At 43.9% G+C, this 17050-nt stretch overlaps 1 protein-coding gene across 5 annotated transcripts; it reads left to right on the forward strand.

The window, feature by feature from the left end:
• Nucleotides 1-584: 584 nt before the first annotated feature.
• On the forward strand, nucleotides 585-16264 carry TRIM40 (tripartite motif containing 40). Of its 5 annotated transcripts, none has more exons than XM_033102601.1 (6): nucleotides 585-686; nucleotides 1330-1887; nucleotides 11534-11629; nucleotides 12584-12820; nucleotides 13046-13068; nucleotides 13233-16264. In XM_033102601.1, the coding sequence occupies exons 2-6, from the start codon at nucleotides 1543-1545 to the stop codon at nucleotides 13510-13512; spliced, it is 981 nt and encodes a 326-aa protein (XP_032958492.1). In that variant the 5' UTR covers nucleotides 585-686; nucleotides 1330-1542; the 3' UTR covers nucleotides 13513-16264. The 5 variants fall into 5 exon arrangements, with proteins under 5 accessions (XP_032958492.1, XP_032958491.1, XP_032958493.1 ...); XM_033102600.1 differs by having other exon boundaries at nucleotides 1356-1887; XM_033102602.1 differs by having other exon boundaries at nucleotides 1356-1887; nucleotides 12584-12793; nucleotides 13233-16263.
• The last annotated feature ends 786 nt before the right edge of the window (nucleotides 16265-17050 follow it).

Below are 17050 nucleotides of genomic sequence, written 5' to 3' on the forward strand. Positions count from 1 at the left end.
AGGAAGATGTTCACCCCACCTGTGACCCTGAGATTCAAGAGATTCATCTCTTTTGAGAAGAAGGCCAAGGAATTGTGACTTTTGAGAAAATAACTTCATTAGCAACCCACAGCAGACAGTGGCCAAGTGGGGCTGAAGGAGGAGACTCTGGAGTGAGGTTTTAATAAGTATCTCAGACCTTTTAAAGCCCTTATTAAGGGGACCCCCTGTAGGCTCCCCCAATGTCAGGGCTGAGAACAGCCTGACTGGATGAGAAGTTGGAAGACTGCGGGGTGGCCACTATCATGAATAGATGCCATGGCTGTGTGGCCCCCGGGGTCCTGAGCTACCACGGCTGGGGTTTGGGAGGATAGGTCTTCATTTTGTGAGTTGACTCAGTTTGTGCCATTACATTGAAAGCTCCAAGACCTTCCTCTTCCCTGTGTGCAAACAAGCCGCACCTTGCTCCAGCCAAAGTCCATCTCACCTTTCAGCTCCGGTCAGTGAGCCAGCCAGCCACAGGAGTTTCATTTTCCTAGTGATTCAGTATTTGCAGGAAAGGATGGGCCTCTTCACTTCCCCCCAGTTTTGCTGACACATGAGCGTATATAACTGACATGGTTTAAAAAGAACCATTCACCTGCTGGCCATCTCTCCAGATCTGAAGCCTGAGAAAATGACCTGAAGTTGTAGCAGGAGAGACTGAGGTAGGATACTCTGAAAGCTTTGGGGGAGAAGGACTAAGCAAGAGGTTTGGGGGTGAGGGAATGGGAGTGAATGCACAGTGTTTAAGGGAAGTGGTGATGGGGGAGGACTTCCTTCTTTCAGTCATCTTTGGAGATGGTTTGAAAGGAAGGAAAAGGTGACTTCAGACATTACACGGGTCTCTGGTCTGCTCTAAGTCCTGTTCTCTTGCCTTTCGTTGTGGAATCCATAAAAGCCTGGAAAGGATGCTGGTTCAAAGAATGACCAGCTGACAGAGATGCTGCTGCCAATGGTTGGCAGTAGCCAGATTCTGAGATGTGACCGTGAGGCACATCTAAGAACAGCATCCCAGGGTGGAAGACACTCCACATTCCTGCCGAATTCTCTTAGCTGAGGGCAAATCAGAGGAGACTTTCAACTTGCCAGTTTATGATGCTCTGGCTTCTGGCCATAACTCTCTGGACTTTTAATTTTGAGCTGTACAAATATTCACAGAAAGCTTTGGAGAGGAAAATAGAATTGGTGTTTGAACCACCTGCTTCCTCCAGGGATATGGAAAATAAAGGGTGATTGCAAGTTTCACAAATACAAGGAAACCAGAGGGTGCGTGTCAAAGCTGATGAGATATTTCTGCAACTCATGCAGAATTGTGGTGTGTGTGCCCGTGCTAGGATTCACAGAGGGACAGTCAGCAGTTGCCGGAAGTTGTAGGCACGAGTCGTGTCCTCCAGGCTGCTCCAGGACTGCCTTCGTCCAGCTGGGCCATCTTCTCTGGACTGTCTACATGGGAGGCCTTCCAAAGCCGCAGTGGGGAAGGAGGCCCTGTAGACAAGAGGCTGGCAGTGGAGGGTGGAGGCCATGGTCCCTTTGTGGGAGAACAGCTGGGAAGAGGGCGTCTGCCCCATCTGCCAGGAGCACCGAAAGGAGGCCGTGAGCACGGACTGTGGGCACCTCTTCTGCCGAGTGTGTCTGGCCCAGTACGTGGAGAAGGCCTCCGCCTCTGGGGGCTTCTGCTGTCCCCTCTGCCGGAAGCCCTGTTCCGAGGAGGTTCTGGGGGCAGGCTACATCTGCCACAGCCACCAGAAGAAGGTGTGCTGGTTCTGTGAGGAGAGCAGACTTCTTCTGTGTATGGAATGCCTGGTGTCCCCTGAGCACAGGTCTCATCGTGAGCTGGCCATTAAAGATGCCATCAGCCACTACAAGGTAAGGGTGACTTGTAACCCACCACCTCCCTGGGTTACTCCATTCTACCCTCTGTTCATGATGCTTGGCATATCATGGAAGCTCAACAATGGACGCTTTTCTTTGTTTCTTCTGCTTCATCCTCTTTTGCTTTTCCAAGTATATTTTGCTACTGATGTCAATGCATCACTATGAGTCTAAGAGATGATACTGACACTGTGATGTCAGATTCCCAGAAAGCATGAGGTACTCTCACGTTGCTTGTCTGTAGAATGAAAGAGTTGGACTATATAATGCAAAACCCTTTCAATACTAAGACTATATGGTTCCCCTGGTTGATAGTACTAGAAATTTGGCTCGAAATGTATTCAGGTTTTATACATGCTAATAATTATCCTGCAAATATACTGAAACTTGTACATTGGTGCATAGCTCTCTCTTTCTCTTCCCTGTTCCTTTCCCTTTTCTTTCCTGCCTTCCTTTCTATAGTGATATTTGTATCCTATTTCATTCAGTTTTTTTATCATAAAAATTGCATGCTCTCGGTAATACATTCAGAAAATATTATAAGGTATAGTCAAAACTAAAAATCTTTCTTCTTGCTTTCCTCCATTCTCAGTCCCCAGAAGTAACGATTGTTAAATTTTTGTGTATCATTTTTCCAGACAATTTTGTGTGTGTGAATGCACCCCTTAACACACACACACACACACACACACACACACATTCTCTTAAAATTTTTTCTGTAACTCATCTAAAAATACATCTTGTATATTTTTGCATTTTCCCATTAGTTCATATACAATTTATGAATTCTTTTTAACAACTGCATGGTATTCAATTCTATGAATGTACCATAAATTGGCAGACACTATTTATTTCTAGTTATTATTTTGTTTTGAGATAACATTGAATGTTGCAATGAAAACCTTTCAACATGTTTTAGAGGACTTAGAATATCCAAGATATAGTTTGGTGAAAGAGTAAGGTAACTTCTAAGTTATAATCAATTTTTCCTATCACTGTTTATTGAATGATCCAGTTACCCCAATGATTTGAATGCCAAGTTCATAATATGCCATATATTCATATGTGCTTGCATGTTTTTTGACTTTCTATTCTGTTCTATTCTTCTGTCTATCCCTGCCTGTGTGTCAAACAATTTTAAACACTGTAGCTTTGCAATGTGTTTTAATGTCAAGTAGGTCTTAGAACCCCACAAAGTTTTCAGAATTTTGTGGGTATGCATATATGTTTATTTTGCCAATTAGCTTTAGCATTATTTTCACCAGTCTCCCCCCTACTGGAATGTCAATCCAGTTAGTATTTGATTTAATGGAAATGACAGATTTACACTATGATGTCTTTCTATGCAATAATGAGGGATAAATTTCCAAAGTCTTCTTTTTGATACTTGACTTTTGAGAACATGTTATGATACAGGATGAGAAAGTGGGGAATCCAGATTGGGGTGACTATGGGAAGGTAGAGAAATAATTCAGAAAGCCAAAGAGGCAGAGTTCTCTGGTTCTAACATCATTCCTCCTAGGTGCAGTGTACCACAGGGGGGTGGGAGGTCTCTCACCTGCTGATGAGTGCACGAGATGAAAATCCCATTCAGTGATTTATTCAGCTCTGTGCTTTGTATGGAATGTTGTGCTAGGTATTGTAGGAAGTAGAAAGATGATTCACAATAATTGTCCTTAAGTATACCTTTAATTTATGAAAGGAAATCTAAAATAAATAAATAACAATATGTGTTCATTTAAGAAATACTTAAATAAGTTCCTTCAGTGTGTTAGGAACTACAGTACTTGCTAGGAATAAGACAGATGCCATCCCTACTGACAGAGTTTTCAGTTAAGTAAGGGAGACAGATAAGAAAACAAACAAACTGCAAGTTTTTTATGAGTTATGAAGAAAACAAACAAGGGTGTGAGAGGGAGAGTAACAGTGACCCACGTTAGCCTGGTCAGTGAGGGCTTCGTGGAAGAGGTGACACAGAAGCTGAGACCTAGAGACAGAGAAGTCCACCATTGTAAAGACCAGGCAGCAGGGGAGTACACACAGAAGCCCAAGGCTGCAAAAGTCCTGTTTGATTCAAAGAATTTATAGTTAGAGTTTGAACTGGCAAGATATACAGATAGATTAGAAGTGGAGTAAGAAAATGAAAGGAATCAAAGGTGAATTCATGAGTTTCTGGTTTGAGAAACTGGATGGATGATGGATGATAAGGGGGAGAACAGGTTTGAATGAAACATCAAGTTTCATTGAGAACAAGTTGAGTCCAAGTTGAGACACACCAAAGTAGGATTTTAGATATGCAGTTAGGTATGAAATCTGGGTCTCAAAAAAGTGTGGAGTAGTATTCCTAGGACCTAAAACAGGGCTCCATCAGAATAAAGATAATATTTAAAGCCAAGGGAATTGAGGCAATATCCTCAGTAGAGAGTCTAGAGAGAAAAGAAGTTCCAATATCCCGAGAAGGCCATCATTTAGATGTAAGGTACAGGAGGACCCAGCAAACGAGATTTAGTGAGGCAGGAGAAAATCGAGGAGAGCGGTGTTCTAGATGCTGTGAGAGAAGAATGTGTTAAGAAGTGAGTGATGGTAGAGAGCACTGCATGGTGCTGAGTCATCCAGGAAGGTGGGAGGCAAAGAAGTGCACTTCCACCACTGAATCACCAGGGAACAGCAGACAGGGTCTGCAAGTGTGCATAGCTCTGCAGTTTGGGAGATGGCTCGAGTGTTCTGGTTCATTTCCTCAATAATATGCAAAGAAAGAACATCAGCAGTGTGGGAAGAGGTGGGATGTGAGAGGTCTGAAGACAGGAGAAGGCGTGGTATATTTTGGGAGAGTGAAACAGAGAATGGGGCAGGATTGGCAGGCAGTACAAGGCAGCAATTTGAGTTCTGAAACTAGGGGTTTCCTGTGTTTCATGGGGCTGCCTGAGGATAGCCAATGACAGTAGTACTTACTTACCCAGGGATAAGGAGTTGCCTGAAAAGTAACAGAAGGAGGGGAGGTTGAGGGCATTTCTAGAGGAGTGATTGTAATGATGGGCCCTGTGTGTGTTTGTAGGTGTTGATAGCATAGTTGTGAAATTGATTTCTTACAATTTCTCACCATGTCTCTATTTCTTTGAATTAAATCTTATAAATTAAGTATTGTACATTGTGTCCTTTATAAAGGAATTAATCCCTGATTGCACTCCAGAAAGACTGAAAAATTTGCAACGCAACAAAAGTCCACCTGTTTCCTCACTGCCCAGCCCATGTGGTGTCAACCATTTGAATGTATCCTGTAAGTTTCCCACCTGTGCAGCAGTGACTGGATTTGTTTTACTTTGCTTAATTGTGAATGCTGGGGATGAGGCTTTCATCCATGTAAACACTCACTATCTACATTTTCCTCTAGAATTGGGGCATAAATTCTACATGATTTTCTCGAAGTAGTTTATCTTTTGGACAATAAGGTATATTAGTTAATGTTTAACCTCCATTTTTCTTATTCTGTTATTTCTTTTCTTTTTTATTGCATTGTTGGGGAAATTTTCAGAAATCTGTGTTTAGATCTGTTCTATTTCTTACTCAGAAATTCATCTTATTGTTTCACTTTTAAAGATTAATTCCTAGCTTATTTGGAATTTAATATACTGTGTTGTATGAAGGACTACTCCACATTAATTTTTCTTTATTCTGGTATCCAGTTGTCCCCAAAACATTTCTGTGAGTCCTTTCCACATCTATGTGTTGTTTCTAGTTTGACATAAATTAAATTTTTATAATAGCAGAATTTTGTTTTACTCTAGCCATTGATTATTTTTGTTCTAAAGTTATTACATAGTTTTCATTGCTTTATGTTTTTTTAAAAAATCTACCAGCGTCTTTGCCATATAGTATTTTTTTTAATAACTTGATATTCTCACTGACTCAAGAGAAATTTTCTTATGCAAGTTTCCAAGTTCTATAGAGAATTTCCTCAAATTTTAATTGGCATTGTATTAAACTTATTGATTACTTTAAGAATTGTGACTTTTGGGGTTTACTTAGTCTTCTTGACCAATAGCATTTTCCTTTATGTCCCCTCCCCTTCCACCTCCCCATCCCAAACTCCAGTTCAAGCCGTTGTTTCTTTTCTTTTTTTTTTTTTTTAAGGATTTTTATTGGGGAAGGGGAACAGGACTTTATTGGGGAACAGTGTGTACTTCCAGGCCTTTTTTCCAAGTCAAGTTGTTGTCCTTTCAATCTTAGTTGTGGAGGGTGCCGTTCAGCTTCAAGTTGTTGTCCTTTCAGTCTTGGTTGTGGAGGGCGCAGCTCAGCTCCAGGTCCAGTTGCTGTTGTTAGTTGCAGCGGGCGGGGCCCACCATCCCTTGCGGGAATCGAACCGGCAACCTTGTGGTTGAGAGGATGCACTCCAACCAACTGAGCCATACAGGAGCTCAGCTGCAGCTCAGCTCAAGGTGCCGTGTTCAATCTTAGTTGCAGGGGGCAGGGGGCACTGCCCACCATCCCTTGCTGGACTCGAGGAATTGAACCAGCAACCTTGTGGTTGAGAGCCCACTGGCCCATGTGGGAATCGAACCGGTAGCCTTCGGAGTTAGGAGCATGGAGCTCTAAACACCTGAGCCACCGGGCTGGCCCCCAAGCCGTTGTTTCTTAGTCTAGTTGTGTAGGACACAGCTCCCTGGCCCATGCTGGTATTATGAGCCTTGCACGCGCGCGCGCACACGGCAGCACAAAGCTGCCACAGCAGCCTATGGCAGCTCACAACAGCCCAGCTCCAGGGAGAGCCGTTGTTCACAATCTTAGCTGTAGAGGGTGCAGCTCATTGGCCCATGTGGGAATCGAACCGGTGACCTGGTGTTAGGAGTACAGTGCTCCCACCACCTGAGCCATCATCAGGCCCGCCGGGCCCTCCTTTATATTTCTGAATCAGATGTTAAATTGCCTTTATTTAAACCTCTTGATGAGGTTAGCTATGTCTTTATAGCTATATAACTATTTCCTGATGTTTCCTAGATGCACGATCATGTGGACATTGTCAGATTTAGTCATCACAGTATCATTTTCCCTTGTAAAATACAATGGGTGATATTCTTACCCATATTTTGGGACACTTTTGGCTCTGTAAGGAACACTCATTTTGAAAGTTGGTAATTTTTTTTTATGACGGTATCAGGGAAAGATACCTTTTCATCTGTTCATCACTTTTCTTTTATGCATTTTGTTAGTAAGTCATTTGAGAATTTCAGTGTTGCTAGGTTCTCATGTTTCATCACTACTTAATGCCCTTTTCAGTCAAACTTTTTTTACTGTGAAATCACATTTTATCTGATGTTTGATAGGATCAGAAACTTTAAAAAAAATCAAGACAAAACAGGTCTTGCACTAGTCCCTATGTTTCAATTTGTCTTTTTTTGCCTGAGGAATATTTTAGGAAAACAAAAGTTTGTAGAATTTTGCATTTTAATTCTAATGAGTGTCTTAGTCACATGATATGTACCCACTAAATATTATTTTAACGCAAAAATGAATGAATAAACATTTTTAAAAATAAAACAGAGAACTTTACCTTATTCATTTTGAATATTGTAAATGATAGATCTGTATTTTCTATGACTATTTCTTGCATTTCTTTTTTTGTTATCTTTGCTTCCTTTTTTCATTTACACAATGTCTGTAGCTGACTTTAAACTCTTCATTGCATTTTAAACTAAAACAGAAGATAAGACTGTGGCTTTTTGGACTGAATCTTAGGCCTGATTTCGATAGGCAGAAATAGGTAGTATTTCTGGCAGAGGGAATGGAAGATAAGCCATGAGAGTGTGTGGCTGCATGGGATGTGTTCAGGAAATCACAAGTAATTCTCTTTGGCTAGCTTGGAGAGCGTGGACGGAGTAGGAAGAGGTAAAAGGTGGAAGGGTAAATGGGGGTTAGGTCACTGAAAGCCTTGGATACTGGGTTAAGGAGTTTGGGCTTATCTTTGGTAATGAGAAGGCATTTTGAAGAGAGGAGTAATATAGATAAGAGATGAGATATGACAGAGATTTCAAGATGTATGACAGACAGAATGGCGGATCCAATGACAGAAATATGGAGTTCAAGGGCAGTAGATTGTATAAGAGGGTGGTGAATGGATGATAAGTTTGATTTCTCCAGATTGATTTTGAGATGCCAATAGGAGATTCTTGGCTCAGCTGGAAACATGGGATTGACTGTTAGGAAAAATCCCATGGTTTGGAGATTACAATCATGTCAGAAGCCTCCACATGAAAAGTTAAGGACACAGTTTACAGATAGAAAAGGACTAAGGAAACAACCTGAGAAAGGTCAAGGAAGGATGGGGGTAGGGGAGTAGAGTGGGATGAGACATGAAGGGAGAATTACATCAAAGCAGAGAAGGCCTAAGAGGAAGGCTCCTTTGGATTTCATGACTGGAGATCACTGGGGATGCTGCAGAGAGAAGTTTCAAAAGAGTGATGAGAAACAAAACAGATGGCTGAGGAGCAAGGGCCCAGTTGTGAAGACAACGAGCACCGACTACTCATTCAAGTTCAATTGTGAGGATGGAGAGAGACTAGATTGATGAGCTAGTAAGGTGAGGATTGTTTGCTTGCTTGTTTGATCTCTGTGAGACCTTAACTTTTGTGCTTACCATCAGTGGAGACCCATGAGTGAAACCCGCCACGCCCACTTACTGCCTGCCACTCCTTCCCTGGGGGCTTCATTCCTTCTCTGCTGGGAAGTGACTGCAGGTAACACCCAGTGGTGTGACACATTTTAATAACTTCCTAGTGACCTCATTGTCTCCTCTGTTTACTGAAGCCTTTCGTTTGCCTGAATGTTCTTGCTGATCTCTCACCCACAGTCCCTTTGACCTTGATTTCATCCACAGAATCTCAGGGCCACAAAGAACTTTCAAAGTCATCTGCTCCAACCCCAACCTCTACCTATACACTTCCAGTGATGTGGGACTCTTCTTTCCCCAAAGCAACACAAGAGAAACGAGGCAAAAATGACAAAAATTAAAAATATTCCCAATAAGCAGCCCATAAAATATTTCCCATAAACAACAAAATAGCCTAATTTTTTTTTAACCTGACATGGGATTTAGTTAATGAAACACACACTTTTCAGTTAATAGCTCACCCTTATCTTTAGTCCACAAATTCTTTTTTCTGTTTTATTTAATGGCTGCATTTAATCACCATTCCTCCCTTTCCCATGGGCAACGATTTAAAGTGTTGTATTTTTATTTTATTTGTAGATGGTTTGGTAAAACACATATTGCTGTATTTTGTGCTTGTATATTGACTTAACAAAATTATATTATAGGCCTCATTCTATTTCTTGCTTTTCCACTCTACCATGGTTTTAAGATCAGTCCATGTTTTGTGTGTCGTATATAAGTGACCCTTGAACAATGCAGGGTTAGGGATTCCGACCCACACAGTCAAAAGTCCCATGTAACTTCAGTTATCATCCCTCCGCATGTGCAGATTCACAATCACGGATCAAAAACATGTCGTCCATTGTTGCTGACAGCTGCCCAGTATCCATAGCAGGCATTTGACACATTTTATTCTCCAATTTCCCAAGAATGGACTTTACATGACTCTAGCTCTCTGTTACCACAAAAAATGCTGTAGTGTTCTCATCCTCTTAAGACCTAAGTAAGGAAGTCTCTGGGATATTTAGCCAGAAACAGGACCACTGGCTCCTAGAGGAAAGCACATTTAGGTGGGGACCCTCACCAGAGTGGCCGGGCCAGTGCACAACTCACCAACCTGCAGTATAGTCCTTACATCCACTTCCATCTCTCTTCCCCCAGGTGTTATCCACTTGTCTAATTTTTAGTAATCTGATGAGAGTCAAGTAATATTTCATTGTGTTCATTTCCATTTCTCTAATCCCTGGTGAGCTTGGGCATCGGTTCACATGCACTTTAGCCTTTTGTATTCCCTCCTCTGTGAATTAATTGTTCATTTTCTTTGCAAAATTTTCTCTTGGGTTCCTGTCTTTTTAATGGTTTGTAGGCTTTCCTTTTTATATTCTACATGTACCTTATTTTGCTGTGTATAATGCGCTCCCATGTATAATGGGCACCCACATTTTGGGCCCAAACTTTCAGGGAAAAACTATTTTGTTTTAATTTTTTAATTCAATTTTTTATTTGTTTACATTTAGGTACTTGTTTTTGAATTATAAAGGAATTTTAGCATTTATTTTTTAACATACTATGGTACAAATTTTATGAACCGGTAACAAATTTACGATATTTACATGTCATAGAAGGCCAAGAACTCTGTTGTCCCAAGTTCCTCTTAAGTTCAACAAAACCCATTATCGTAGCCAGGGTATTATTTTGCATATGGATATTGTAATTGATTTCTAGAGTTATACTTTTAACTCATAAGCATAAATAGAAGAATTAAAAACATTTATATAGATACGGAATTGGTACTACCCATGTATAACGCACATCCTTATTTTTCTCTCACAAATTTGGGCAAAAAAGTGCACATTGTACATGGCAAAATACAGTAAGTCTCTTGCTGGTTTTAGACACTGCACATATCAACTTTTATTGATGGCATTGTCATTGAATGTAATATTTAGTTTTGAGGTAACCAAATTAAATAATTCCTTCATGGTTTGTGCCTTTGGGAGTTTCTTTAAGACATCTTTCCCTACCTCCAGGTTGCTAATTTATTCTCTAACATTATTTTCTATTAACTTTAGAATTTCACTTTTCACACGTAGGTCTTTAATACATCTAGAGTCTACTTCACATATGGTTTTAAGGAGGGATCAACTTTATTTTTCTCTATTATTATCAGCAAGTTTTCTCAACACCATACTTATAGATTCTGCTCCTTCTCTTGATTTATGTCCTACTTTTTCTTTTAAATTCCTTTGCTAACATGGATCTGTTCCTGCGCAAGTCTCTTCTCTCATTTGCTATTTGTTCTTGAACCAGCACCGTGCCATTTGTTAAGTGGCTGTATAGGCCCGTTCATCTGGTAGGGCAAATACATTTGCAACTAACAAGGGTTTACAAGAAGAATGCGCCCCGAGTCTTTTGTGGATGCCAGCCCCTTTCTTCCACTTTGATCACTAAAGGCCTGTGTTGATAACAGTATCAGCTTTGTTTACTTTTGCTTCCCTCATAGTTAATCAAAAACCCAAAAGAAATTTTTTGTTGAGAAATGGAAATCATTCATTTCTAATCATCTTATCCTTAAAGCATCATATTCTCAGCTTCAAGAACACAGTACCAATCCAGACGCTGATTGGAGGTTTAGAGAGGGGTGCCGTGCCTCCCTGGGTAGTGGATTTGCCTCCCAGAGGGCTCTCGTCTGTCCGTCGCAGCCAGGACGAGGGAAGGGTATAGAGGTCTGGCATCTCCTCTGCTCCCTGAAGTCAAGTAGAAAAGGTTCTGTTATAATACTATGTTATTTTAGTGGAGTTAAGGCTTTAAAAAAGTTACCCATTGCTTTTCCCGTCATCATCCATTAAATAAACCTATGTTCCTTACCCCAAGCAGGACACTGTTTGGGGGCAGGATTTTCCTTTGGCCTCATCCTGGGGTCAGGACCCTGACCATTTTCCACTGAGTGCCACCCTGCCCCCAGTCTGAAAGCAGGGATATCTGTTTCTCTAGAAGCGACTCACCTGCAGGAAGAGGAAGCTCAAAAAGTACATCAGGGAACTTCGGCAGCTCAGGGCTCAGGAGGAAGAGAGGCTTCAGGCTTTGCAGGTGGGTTTCGCCGAGTCCTGGGAAGGACACCCTCCGAGTGACCCCAGGCCCTTACTCCTGGTTCTGGCCATCTGTCTGTCTCAGGAGCAGCCTGATGTGCCGGAGGTCCTGATGTGCCGGAAACCTCGGTGCTGGGCACGGCTGGCCTCCGGGTTTGCTGGTTGGTGACCTGGGGCAGATCAAGCCCCTGATCTTCACGTGGTTCATGTGTTAAGTGAAAGCCAGTCCCCTCCACCCGGCTCATGATGAATGAGGACCAAAGGAGACAGGCAGCTCCTCAATTGAAAATGACTACCCAAAACATGGGTCTCCATCGCTGTCTCTGACGGGCTACCTTTCTGTACCTCTTGCTCAATGAGGTGTGGGGTCTCTTCTTACCCTATGACCTGAAGGGGGTTAAAAGCAGGCAGTAGAAGGATAGAGCTGAGCAGGGTGTGTGTGTGTACCCACCAGGTGTGACGTGGCATCTGTGGAGGGGAGGTATCCTTCCATTCATGAAGAACACCACTGTGACAGGCAGAGGCAATGCACAAGGGGGAGAAAACTGACTGAGGAATCAACTTTCTCAGATACTCAGAGACTGAAAGACCAGTGGGCCAGTGGGGTGCCATCTGACAAATTAATCTTTTTTTTTTTTTTAAAGATTTTATTGGGGAAAGGGAACTTTATTGGGGAACAGTGTGTACTTCCAGGACTTTTTCCAAGTGAAGTTAGTTATGGAGGGCGCAGCTCAGCTCAGCTCCAGGTCCAGTTGCCATTTCTAGTTGCAGGGGGCGCTGCTCACCATCCCTTGTGGGAGTCGAGGAGTTGAACTGGCAACCTTGTGGTTGAGAGCCCACTGGCCCATGTGGGAATTGAACCGGCAGCCTTCGGAGTTAGGAGCATGGAGCTCCAACCACCTGAGCCACCGGGCCGGCCCCTGACAAGTAAATCTTGGGAGTCTCTTTTCTGTAGTTTCTGGTAGACTGTGGACCTGAATGGGGGAGCCAGCAGCAAACTGAGAGGCAGCTGGATGACATCCCCCAGCAGTGGCCAGACCAGCTGGAGGGCACGCCAGCAGAGATGTCCAGAAGCCTTGACATCTCCAGGACAATCACACAGCTCCACAGCCTGGTTTCTGATCTGGAGAGGATGGCCAGGGAGCTGGATGCCAGCATGCTGAAGGTGCATACCCCAAGGCACGCCCCAAAGGTAGTGGAGATGTGCTAGGAGAGGCTTCTTTGTGACATGTGGTGGTGACTTGTCCACGGCCACACAATACTGCTGCTGAGTGGGGAGCAGAGGAGAGCTGCCAATCCCTCCAGTTCTCAGGGTGACTGCTCAGGGTGGCACTCAGTAGTGGGTTGGGGAGGAAACGGGAGATGATAGGAACTTGACAGCCAGTTGTGATTCTCACTCTTGTTGTGTCTTTTCTAGACAGCCAGCGACTTATTGACCAGGTAGGTCAATAAGTGCCACCTTCCTCCCTGTCACATACAGACCCACAATGCCCACGGGCTTTATCAAAATCAAGGAGATCCACCGCTCTATTAAGTTTGTGTCTTTATACTGCGTGGCCAGTGGAAGATTCAACAGAAATACTGAAGGATTTCTTTGTTTCTAGGAGTGCTCCACAAAAATTAGAAGCTATTTATCCCAAATTAGAGAAAAAAGTCAACGAATCCCTTCTTCAAGCATCCTCAGCAACTCCGACCTGTTCATCCCTCATCTCAGACTCACCTCATTCTCCTCGCTCTCCGGCCGCCAACCTGTCCGGCCGCGCATTAAGTCCCCCTGCTGCAGCTTCAGGCCTGCCATCTCCTGAACACTTTCCTCAGCCCCATAGCCATGACCTGGTGCCTGAGTCCCTGACACCGGAACAATCATCACAGCCTCCTTCCTGAACCAGCTTCATGCCTGTGGCTCCCACTGCAGAGATCAGGATGCAAGATTCCACTCTGCCTGTGAATTGACAGAAGCCCATCTCTCCCAATATCAAAATAGGAGTATCCTGGCACCTAGGTGGCATGTGCTCACCAATGGTGAGCCACCTCTGCATATGGAACTGGCAGGTCCGTTGGAAAGAATATTCCTTCTGAGTGTCTGTACCACTCACCTGGCACTGATTATTTTGTGGTGGACAGACACTAAGGTGACCCCCATGACCCGCCCCTTTTGGTACTCATGTCCTTGTGTGATCCCTTCTCCTTGGGTACAAGCAGGATCTGTGATTTGCTTCTAATGAATGGAATATGGAAAGGTGACGGGATGTCACTTCCATGATTAGGTTATGTTATATGGCTAAAGGAATGGGTTGTCACTTCAGTGACTCACTCTTGAGTCTGTCCTTGTGGGATTGATCAGGTGAGTGGCCCTGTGGTGAGCAGGCAGCCTCTAGGAGCTGAGAGTAGCTCCCAGCCTTTAGCCAACAAAAAGCAGGGCCCTTAATCTTGCAGCTGTAAGAAAACAAATTCTGCCAACAGCCTAAGTGAATTTGGGAGTGGGTTTTTCCCCAGTTGAGCCTCCAGATGAGAACCCAGCCCAGCTGACACCTTCATCACAGCCTAGTGAGACCCTAAGCAGAGAATCCGAATTTATGACCCACAGAAATTGTGAGGTCATAAATGTCACAGAAACGGTGATACAATAAATGTGTGTTGTTTTAAGACACTAAGTTTGTGGTAATTTTTACAGAGCAATAGATAACTAATATATTTATGTATTAACTATTTGTGCATCACTTCTTTGGGTGAGTAAGGACAGTACCCTGTCTTCGTGTCCCCAGTGTCTAAGACAGTGCCTGGCTCATAGCTGGTGCCCAGTGAAATTTATTAAGTAGATGCATGAATGAATGAATGGAAAGTATAAGGGCCATTTCTTGATGCTCCATGTTTAACAAAGGGAGACTTTAACCAGAATGTATTGAACCCTTGCTGAATTAGTCAATACTACAGTAGGCACTGAAGGATGTAAAGAATAAAGCGTGGCCACAAGGAAGTGCTGCGTTGTGGTGTAAAAAGTGAAATTTTGACTTAAATTCAGTCTCAGTCCTGACAGCTAATACCTCTGTAACCCTGGGCCAGTTACTTAGCCTCCCTCTCTGAACCTCAGTACCACACCTCTAAAGTGAAGGTAATGGTCTCTGTAGCCTGGGGTTGTTGTCAGAATTAAATGTTATTACATATGCTGTAGTACTTAACATGTTGTCAACATTCAAATATGGTAATTCTATCTTCTTCTACTTCTCCATCCAGAAGCTTACAATCTAGCTGTGGAGCCAGGACAAACACATATGGAATAATACGAAACTGTGTGTCTGGTTAAATTAAGTGTCACTGTTGCTAAGTGCTGTGGGGATTCAGAAGAGAGACACTAGTGAGGATGAGAAATTCAGGGTCGGCTTTGTGGGGGAGGTGGGAGTGGACAGCAGGGGGGTACGATGAGAGCACCCAGTTCAGGACAGCTCCACGAATGAAAGCATGGAGGTAGGAACAAGCCATGCATGTTTGCGGGACCATGAGGAGACTGACTGGTTAATCTGGAATAGTCAGGAATGGGGAAGAGCAAAATTGAAGCAGGGCGTTAGACAAGTGACATCAAGACCTAGGCAGCCATCAAAGGTTTTTGAGTCAGAAGTGAAGGGAATAAGTGGTGTTTAAGGAAGACCAGTCTGGGCTCCTGTGCCAGGTGGATTGGGGGGCTGTGGAGAGGGGGAAGGAGAAAGATCCTGGTGTAGATGTTCAGAAAAACAAAGGGTGTAGTTACCAGGCAAGAAGCTGGAAACATGAGACCCCGAATCTCAGAACAAGGTGATAGCCAAGGAAAACACATCCACGGAGGGGACAGCTAACAGTCCTGCATCCTAGCTGGGGTTGACCTCACACAGATAATTTGTGCCAAAGTATCTTGCCAGGAGTGGGAGGAGACTGGCAGGCTACAAGGCTCTCCCTCACCAGAGAGCCAGTTATCCTGCGGTGCCTGCCAACCCCTCTGCCCTCTTCTGCTGTGACTGCACATTGGGCTAGTGTGGGTATCTGCCCAGCAGGTAGCTGGCTAATCCAGCCTATGAGCTTGCCTGCCCGGAAAGGACTTATCAAAGAGGGACCATGATAATGAAGTGAACATCAGCTTCTCTCGGAAATTCAGAATGGATCCATGGTGCACACACCAGGAGTGGGCAGGAAGGGCAGCCACAGATGGAATGAGAGCAGCACGCGTGGCCATGTGCCGGAGAAGCGTCCATGACCTAGGTTGTGGGTGGTCACAGGGTAATCCAGCCTCTGAGCTCCTGTGGACCTCAAGTCCCCTTTCTACCAGTTCTTGGACATACAGAGGCAGTGCTGGTCATGAGCACAGACTTGGGAACCAAACTGTCTGAATTCCAATGTGCTTTACTGTCTGATGTGTGATATGCACTGTCGCTGTGCCGCGTACGATCTGCGGACGACCTGGGACCCATTAGCCGACTTCCGCGTCTCAGCTCTGTCAGTATGACGTGGGGGTATCACCTCAGAGTTGTCGGCAGGATTAAGTTAGTTAATGTGTAATCAATTTATTGCAATGACTGGCCCAAGTGAGCTCTATATGTGTTTGTTATTAGTAGTACTAGTATTTTAAAATCTCCACGAGGCCTGGCTAATGGTGGAAAATTCCATTTTCCTTATGTACATGTCTGTTATTAAATTAAACTTTCCTATTATTTAAACTAACTTGAGTGAGTCTCTGCTCTTTTTAATAGAAAGAGCTGCTACAATGTAAGCTGTGAGAAAGCCAGGCATTAACTCGGGGATGTCACAAGTGTGCAGCACTCCTTTGGAGTCTTGTAGAGGGCGACTGGGAGCATGGGGCCTCTGGACATGAGCGTTTTCCTGGGGGAGGGAGCCCTGAGTCCAGACTCTGCCACAAGCAGAGCATGTCGCAGAGCATGGAGGTTCGCCAAGCTGCTCGTTTTGAAGTCGCTGTATTTTAGGATCTATCCACTTCCTCTGCACTGACTCCAGGCTCCAAAAGAGGCCAACTTTTTTTTTTTTTTTTTAAGATTTTATTGGGGAAGGGGAACAGGACTTTATTAGGGAACAGTGTGCACTTCCAGGATTTTTTCCAAGTCAACTTGTTGTCCCCTCAATCGTAGCTGTCAGGGCACAGCGCAGCTTCCAGGTTCAGCGGCCGCTGCCAGTTGCAGAGGGTGCAGCCCACCATCCCCTGCGGGAGTCGAACCAGCAACCCTGTGGCTGAGAGCCCACTGGCCCACTTAGGAATTGAATCAGCAGCCTTCGCACCAGGAGCACGGAGCTCCAACCGCCTGACCAACCGGGCCGGCCCAAAACAGGCTAGAAGTTACCTACAAGAGGAACAGTGCTGGTAGGCCAATGTGAGTATTTTCATTCCTCGGCGGTTTTATTTCTCAGAGTAAGAAATACAAATTGTCTTTTTAAATCCAGG

This window comes from Rhinolophus ferrumequinum, chromosome 3 (assembly GCF_004115265.2).
Source record: "Rhinolophus ferrumequinum isolate MPI-CBG mRhiFer1 chromosome 3, mRhiFer1_v1.p, whole genome shotgun sequence".
NCBI classification, from domain to species: domain Eukaryota; kingdom Metazoa; phylum Chordata; class Mammalia; order Chiroptera; family Rhinolophidae; genus Rhinolophus; species Rhinolophus ferrumequinum.